Genomic DNA, 8,617 nt, shown 5'->3' on the forward strand with positions numbered 1-8,617 from the left:
AGGCTCCTATCTCTCACGTGTTGAAGCCAAGCTGAGGCCCCCTTCCGAGCAAAATGGCCGATATGTGCTTCTCCTCCGGGTCAGGCTGCTCTCTGAGTCTGCGTGTCAAACACGGGCAAGCACGGCTAACATGTAACGTGACTGATAGTCTTCTGACAAGAATTACATGACACGGCTTTATTTTATAATACATATAATAATGTATCCGGATATGTTCCAAATTATACAACTTGTTATGTTGGATGGAAATTGTGCCAGTGCGCTCCTAGCTGTGTGCACTGGTTGTCTCAAAAGTTGCTCACCAAATCCCATTGACATTTCTACAAATGTAACACTGCCTTGCTTTTCGGCAAATACTCACACTTGGTGGAGTATAGAATATTTTTACTAACTATTTGAATAGGTTGTAAAAGTAGGCACGATGACTACTCACCAAACATTAGTTTGTTTCATTAAAATCACGTTTTTAGAACGAGGGCGAGGTATAAAAACATGGTTATTTTTCTAATGGAATTTGGTTCAGTATCAACTACCAACCCCATTAGGAGAGGGATTTGAATTTGTAACGCTAATGATGCTAAACTGTGTCCTGGAGATTAGGCCGTACATCTGTTGAGTTTAAAATGACAAAATGTTACAGCAAGCAGATGAGATTGTTGTTATAAGTGTTCGAGCGAATTATCCGAATCATCTACTCAGTCCTGTCAGCTTCCAGGAAGGTTAATCAACCGCGGTGGGTTGCAAACCGGATGAAGTGAGCTCCTGTTCTTAAGCTAAAATGACTTTCAACCGGTTATTATATAGAGCTGCTCTCGTCAGCAAAGGTAAGATTGTGACATAATGGCAACGAAGTCATGGTTATGGTTTTGAAACACACGTTTTATTTATCTGGCTGTTTACTACGTGCACGCCGTGTTTATTTTGAAGCCTGACCTTAGCTTAGCATTCATGTAACGTTAGCAGTGCAGTCACAGAGACGGGGTTCTCCCCCTAAATGTATGATTTTTATGGCAGTGTTGCTTAGTACTTTTAAATTGTTTACCCAATTGTTTTCCAATATATTATTGTAATGTGTATCTGATTTAATAGTAAGGCTTGTAAATCAAGTTGTACCCACGTTATACCAGTATCTCATGTATGAAGGGGCATACACGCCAAATGTCTCTCAGAACTTGTGTAATTTAATGCTTCCCCGTTTTTTTGGAAAGCCCACATTTGAAGGAAGACTTTATTTTAACTTTTTAGTGTAAGTTAAGGCAATTCTTTAATTCGGCTAGCTTCTAATAACTGGACAGTCCACAGTTAACGTCCACAGTCTGCTTCCACCAGAGCATACAGTAGCGCATAGAGAGCACTCTAATATGCAGTATTATTGATATGGAATATGGCCAGGCGAATCATATGGGTTTATAATAGCGTCAATTAATTTCTACCAGGTTTGTAAGGGTTCATTCTTCTTACACTGTTATTGATGCTTTCCTTCATTGCTGTTTCAAAGTACTGACTGCTCATGCCAAGACATTTTTCATTGAAAACAGTTGTTGTATTGTCACAGTATTTGTGTATTTTCTTTGCAGTTGGATCCAGGTCTGTATTCACAAGCTCCAAGCCTGACACTGCCAACCCCAACTGGGTGAGGGTGGGCCTTGCCTTTGGAACATCTGCTTTCCTTTGGGGCCTGGTAAGTGACCACATCATTTCACACAGAACATTTTAATAACATATCATTTATACATTTAGTTTATCTCTTTGTATGGACACCAAACTCTGTTCATACACCAATCGTGCAATTTATGTCATTGGCTAACCTATCCAGGAATGTACATGTCTTCCAGCAAGATAAAATACCCTTTTTTTCAGAATTGTGTAGCAATCAGGAAAAGTTTGAGTACTGTTACTGTATCACAAAATGTCTTGCATTAGTTTACCCAGGAGAGGGCACCAATACACAGCTAGCACTTTAGATCTTTGAGTTCACATGTGGGGATCAGGACAACAACTGTATACTGAATTTCAAGCAGAACAATGAAATGTGTCTTCAATAATCGTATACAAAAGTCTTAGTGAGTGAGTTTTTGATTTTATTTTTGATTTGAAGTAGGGCGTGTGATATAGTACAAAATCTTCTGTCCCATAATAGGTCATTTCATATGTCGACAACAATATATATCAGAATATAGCATGTTTTCTGGTCATTCAATAAATCAATAGGCTACATGAAATAACCACATGGTAAAGCCTATTTTTGCATACTCCTGTGTGAATTAAATACAATTAAACAAATGAAAAGCACTGAGTATTTTGTCATTTATTAAGACTTTAATGCAAAATAAACATAAGGTGCAAGGATCAGAACGTGAAATGTCTTCCAACTGACGTCTACATCGCCGAAACGCAGTTCAGCTGCTGGTTTTTCGACATTACGATATGAACCATACAGAAAAATATATACAATAGACATTTTTATATCGTTTTGACACTATATATTGTCATATCGCCCAGCGATTACAAATTGTATTTATTTTTAAAACAATAAAACAACATTTGCAACATGAACATGAACACCCACCCAGACAAAAATCCAGAAAACACGACACAGTAACTACAATATTCAAGGCCATGAAACAAAATAGTCAATAACCCATAAACCAAACGAACATATGTATGAATGACAATACCATAAGCCCATTATACACGTCTCTCCCCATAGGAGCCCTCCAGAAAGCTTTGAAGAATTTAAGATTATTGGATGCTCTTGAGGGAATTACTGGAATTGTTGGAATTGTTGGGGGCTTTGTAAATTATAGAGTGTGGTCTAGACCTACTCTATCTGTAAAGTGTCTCGAGATAACTTATGTTATGATTTGATACTATAAATAAAATTGAATTGAATTGAATTGAATTGATGTAGTTGAATATGAATCTGATATAACTAGTTGGTACATTTAAATGACTTGTATCTGTCTCCCCCTTCCCCCAGCTATTCAAGCAGCACAGCACAGATGTACATGAGTACAAAGTGAGGAATGGCCTGGAATAACTCTTCACACTGGTATGTGAGTGTTTGTCTAGATGATACTTAAATTCAATATGGAACCAACATACAGTAAATCATTATTTTGTGATTTGATACCTATATTGCCATGTAGCATGATAGAGACAGAGCGCATCGCGTTCCCCACCCCACCGGAGGGGAAAACAATAGTGGTGTGCGATACTGCAAAATTTGGTATCGATCCGACACCAAGTAAATACAGGGCCAGTATCGCCGATACCAATACAATACTTTTTAATAATTAAGGTGGATTCATCATCAAATAGCTAAATCGGATTGAATTTTCATGACCTTTTAAGTGTTTTTGCGATTTTTTTCCTTTGGATTATTAATAAGTTAAAACCCAGGAAAGAATTTTCATATGCTTGTATACATTTGGGTGCGTGTGTGCCGCTGCCAGGCCTGGCTGATTGCTTGCTTGTTTGCCCGACGCCGCTGAGTCACGTGATGGTACAACATCAAATCACAAGTGGGGGGAGGGGGGAGGGGGGGGGGAGTGTGCCTGCTCCACGCTGTGACAGGAGCGGCACTTGAAAGCAGCGGCACTAACACAGACAGCCAGGTCGCCTCTTTGATGAAACCACAGCGGTGCATACTGGAGAGAAACTGAAACTAAAGTATTGATGTCATTACACTGGTACTGATCAATATCAATACCAACGTTGGTATCAATATTATCGATCTTTGGATCGATCCGCCCAACACTAGAAAACAACTCTACGCTCTCAGCTAGCAAACAACAGAAAAATGCCTAAAAGCTGCTGTGTGGTGATATTCACTACCAACAGGGTAAATAACCCGTACCTTAATTGTTTTTATTAGCTGCCGATCTGAAAAAATTGTCTTTTTACAAAGACAAAAGTGGATACAGATCAGTGAGGAATCAGCAGGAAGGATGGAAAATCAGTGGGATCCCGACACTAAGCTAACGTTATGTCCGACGTCATGTTTGCAGCAAGCATTTTGTTACCAAGTCAAATATCAGTTTTAAATATCGTACAAAAAGCAGCTTTTAGGCTTTTTCTGTTGTTTGCTAGTAGACGAAATTGACGAGGAGGAACACTTCACGCAATACAAGTCAACGGAGAGCAGAGAGTTTCCCCTCTGGCGGGAGCGGGACTTAAATGCGCTCTTTCTCTATTGGTATTATATCATCCAGAGTGAAGATATAAAATCTCTAAATGGATGAACAAATGAAACCTGATATTCTTTCATTTCTTGTCCCGTGTAGGAGGTTCGTCAGGTCCTGTCTACAGGATGCACTTGTTGGTCCGCTTCTTTTGATTTCCTCTGTTCCCGATTCCTCACTCTGAATTCTGTGTAAAATAAAAATGTATCATGTGAAATAAATAAGAGTCGTGATCATTTTGTCCATATACATTCGCAGCTGTTTCTGTGGTGTTGCTATTGATCAATATATTAGTGTGGGATTTATACTTCTTTATTAATAAACCAACTGTCTGAGATAGGTAGTGTATGTTTTCTGTTCCATCTTTTCCAAAATATCAGTATTTAAACTTGTCATATTTGTTGGCCTTTGACTTTGAAATATACCAGAGCAGGAGGATAACTTCTTGTCAGTGTATAGCCTCTTTTATCTTGTAGTACTGGTTAAATTGTAGTCAAGTCAACTTTAGTGTCAATTCTGCAATATGTGCCAGGCATACAGAGCCATTGAAAATACACTTCTATAACTTATATGCAATAAGGACACATTAGGGATGGGCATTATATCGATATTATATCGATATCATGATATGAGACTAGATATCGTCTTAGATTTTTGATATCGTAATATCGTGATATGACATAAGTGTTGTCTTTTCCTGGTTTTAAAGGCTGCATTACAGTAAAGTGATGTACTTTTCTGAACTGACCGGACTGTTCTAGCTGTTCTATTAGTTGCCTTTTTTCCACTTAGACATTATGTCCACATTACAGATGATTATTTATCTAAAATCTAAGTGTGAAGATATTTTGTTAAAGCATCAATTGTCAACCCTAGAATATCGCCGCAATATCGATTTTGAGGTATTTGGTCAAGAATATCGTGATATCTGATTTTCTCCCTATCGCCCAGCCCTAGGACACGTACAAGTATAATATAAAAGATAAGTAATATATACAAATAAAGATAAAAAAAGATGAGTAATATATACAAATAAGATTTAAAAAATATATTTAAGTTATATATAATTAAAAAAGATAAGTAATATGTACAATACATTCTCAATCAGAGATCTTCAACAGGGGGTCCGGGGCCCCTAGGGGGTCCTCAGAGTTACTACAGGGGGTGCTGATCTGGATACTGAATTTCAAGTGTGTCTAAGTGAGCGAGTCTTTGATTTTATTTATTATTTGAAGTAGGGCGTGTGATATAGCCAAAATCTTCTATCCCAAAATAGGTCATTTCATATGTCGACAACAATATTTATCAGAATATAGCATGTTGTAGGGGAGACCGGGGATGGTTGGAACACCACCATTCCACAAATTAGGGATACGATAGGAGTCAAGTGATCATTTCAGTATTTTCCTCCTTCCTCCCAACTCCCCCATGGGGGTAGTCAATGCTGGAAACGGGCACATTATGAATGTAGAAACAAAAAACTGATTTTGATGTAAGAAAGTAATTTATTTTTTTACCATGACTATATTTTGTTTGGTATCTACACTATTGCAGATAAAATGGTATGACTTCTATTAGATTGAATTGTAGTTTCTTAGGCAACATGTGATGCATTTTTCCCCTGCTAATTTCAAACCACTATGCTAATACAGCGAGTTAAACTACAGCTGACATGGATGGGGTGAGTTGTAACACTTTTGTTTTAGTACACACACACACACACACACACATTTGTTTTTTGTTAGACATAAAGATGTACAAAGATGTTCTTTAATCAGGAACATTGTAATGGTGTTTAAGTATACTGTTAAGTACGTTTGTTCTAGTAGACAAATACACCCACCCACACACACACACACACACACACGTCAAACAGTCTGTTACAGAAAGAGAGAGAGAGACGTTCTTTTATTTCAGTATACCTGTTTTGAACTAGAGGGAGAAAGGAAGACCCCAGACTGTCCTCTTTGCAATGACTGCTATGCATTTTTCAATTATAGAAAGGGGTTTCTAAGACGACACATTTTGAAACTAAATAAAGTAGCTAACTTCGAGGACAACAATTATCTAAATAAGTAAGATATTTGGAGAAAAACAAATCCACAGCAGCAACATTATTTTGTGCCTGCACTGAAAACACAGACTGGTAAAAGCAGAGATAAATACAGGAATGAAATAAGCATGAAAAAAATAAACGTTTCTTTTGTCTTTGTCGTGTTGTCTGTGCGACCTTCTGGGCTTTAACACTTCCACTGAAAAGGGTAGGGCGGAGGAAAGTCACCATAAGCATGTTTTGGGGTTGATTTTAATAAGACAAGTATGCAGTGCAGTTGTAGAAGAAAATATAGCAGGTGTAAAACTTTCTTTAGGCTACTTTGCAAGGGTATTTCTTGTCCTAATATCATATAACATGCACCTGACTTAGGACCCGTGAGGACTGTTCTTTTGAGTCTGTATCACCAAGATACACATTTTCACTCAACAACACTTGGTCAGATGCCTTTGGTGTTTGTTATTGACGCCAAAAGTCTCCTTTAGCGTCATATTTAGACGCCCTTGGTCGGGACTCGTAGCGTCACTTTTTGACGCTCTGGGTCGGGACTCTTGGTGTCACTTTTTGACGCTCTGGGTCGGGACTCTTGGTGTCACTTTTTGACGCTCTGGGTCGGGACTCTTAACGTGTCTTTTTGACGCTCTGGGTCGGGATTCTTAGCGTAACTTTTTGACGCTCTGGGTCGGGACTCTTGTTGTCACTTTTTGACGCTCTGGGTCGGGACTCTTGTTGTCACTTTTTGACGCTCTGGGTCGGGACTCTTGGTGTCACTTTTTGACGCTCTGGGTCGGGACTCTTAACGTGTCTTTTTGACGCTCTGGGTCGGGATTCTTAGCGTAACTTTTTGACGCTCTGGGTCGGGACTCTTGGTGTCACTTTTTGACGCTCTGGGTCGGGACACTTGACGTCACTATTTGACGCTCTGGGTCGGGACTCTTAACATGACTTTTTGACGCTCTGGGTCTCTTGTCCTAATATCCTATAACACGCACCTGACTTAGGACCCGTGGGGACTGTTCTTTTGAGTCCGTATCACCAAGATACACATTTTCACTCAACAACACTTGGTCAGGTGCCTTTGATGTTTGTTATTGACGCCAAAAGTCTCCTTTAGCGTCATATTTAGACGCCCTTGGTCGGGACTCGTAGCGTCACTTTTTGACACTCTGGGTCGGGACTCTTGGTGTCACTTTTTGACGCTCTGGGTTGGGACTTTTAACGTGTCTTTTTGACGCTCTGGGTCGGGATTCTTAGCGTAACTTTTTGACGCTCTGGGTCGGGACACTTGGCGTCACTATTTGACGCTCTAGGTCGGGACTCTTAACATGACTTTTTGACGCTCTGGGTCTCTTGTCCTAATATCCTATAACACGCACCTGACTTAGGACCCGTGGGGACTGTTCTTTTGAGTCCGTATCACCAAGATACACATTTTCACTCAGCAACACTTGGTCAGGTCACAGGTGCCTTTGGCGTTTGTTATTGACGCCAAAAGTCTCCTTTAGCGTCATATTTAGACGCCCTTGGTCGGGACTCCTGGCGTCACTATTTGATGCCCTTGGTCGGGACTGTTGGCGTCACTTTTTGACGCTCTGGGTCGGGACTCTTGGCGTCGCTTTTTGACACTCTGGGTCCTGGCGTCACTTTTTGACGCTCTGGGTCGGGTTTCTTGACGTCACTTTTTGACGCTCTGGGTCTTGGCGTCACTATTCGACTCTGGGTCTGCAGCCATAACCTGACTCCGCCAGATGGATTGCTTCGCATTTGCTCGGCATATCCATAAAGGGAACTTTCTGTTGGAGAACATTTTGGGAAGGGGCGAAAATACTGGTTAGCTGATTGGATAAACCATGTTGGTGATAGACGGGCCAAATCAACCAATCAGATCAACGAAGCGTATGACGTACTAACTAACCTGACTCCGCCAGATGGATTGCTTCACATTTGCTCGTTTTTTTGCTCTTCTTTCAATGAAGAAATACTTTCTAATTCGGATAAAACTTGCGCGATAGCTACGCTCATCTCATCCGTGGAAGCCACCATGTTGTTTAGACTAACAGTCGCTTCTCGTTGCGTCACACCTAAACCTGCCTCAAAACCAACGCTGATTGGTCGATCGTTTGGCGAAAGGCTCCAAATTTTCTCTATCTCAAGATGCCAGACTGATCTGTGAGTGGAAAACTGGAGCTCGCAAGATCAGGATGGTCTCATGAGGCTACTGCAGCCATGCCCAAAAGCATCCCCTACTTTATCGTCAAAATGCCTCAATCTGTAGCTAAAGCAGGGAGCTCAACACACAGGGTGAAAAGAGGAGCTAAATATGATGTTTTTTGAAAATTAAACCATGTAAACCTATTCTGGTACAACCTCTAAATAAAAT

The 8,617-nt window shown here is 40.1% G+C and overlaps 1 protein-coding gene across 2 annotated transcripts; it reads left to right on the top strand.

Moving 5' to 3' along the window:
- Nucleotides 1-15: 15 nt before the first annotated feature.
- Nucleotides 16-4,405, top strand: ndufc1 (NADH:ubiquinone oxidoreductase subunit C1). Of its 2 annotated transcripts, none has more exons than XM_039813566.1 (4): nucleotides 16-132; nucleotides 1,578-1,681; nucleotides 2,981-3,052; nucleotides 4,287-4,405. In XM_039813566.1, the coding sequence occupies exons 1-3, from the start codon at nucleotides 54-56 to the stop codon at nucleotides 3,038-3,040; spliced, it is 243 nt and encodes an 80-aa protein (XP_039669500.1). In that variant the 5' UTR covers nucleotides 16-53; the 3' UTR covers nucleotides 3,041-3,052; nucleotides 4,287-4,405. The 2 variants fall into 2 exon arrangements, with proteins under 2 accessions (XP_039669500.1, XP_039669501.1); XM_039813567.1 differs by lacking the exon at nucleotides 16-132 and adding an exon at nucleotides 648-824.
- The last annotated feature ends 4,212 nt before the right edge of the window (nucleotides 4,406-8,617 follow it).

Source organism: Perca fluviatilis, chromosome 10 (genome assembly GCF_010015445.1).
Source record: "Perca fluviatilis chromosome 10, GENO_Pfluv_1.0, whole genome shotgun sequence".
Taxonomy (NCBI): domain Eukaryota; kingdom Metazoa; phylum Chordata; class Actinopteri; order Perciformes; family Percidae; genus Perca; species Perca fluviatilis.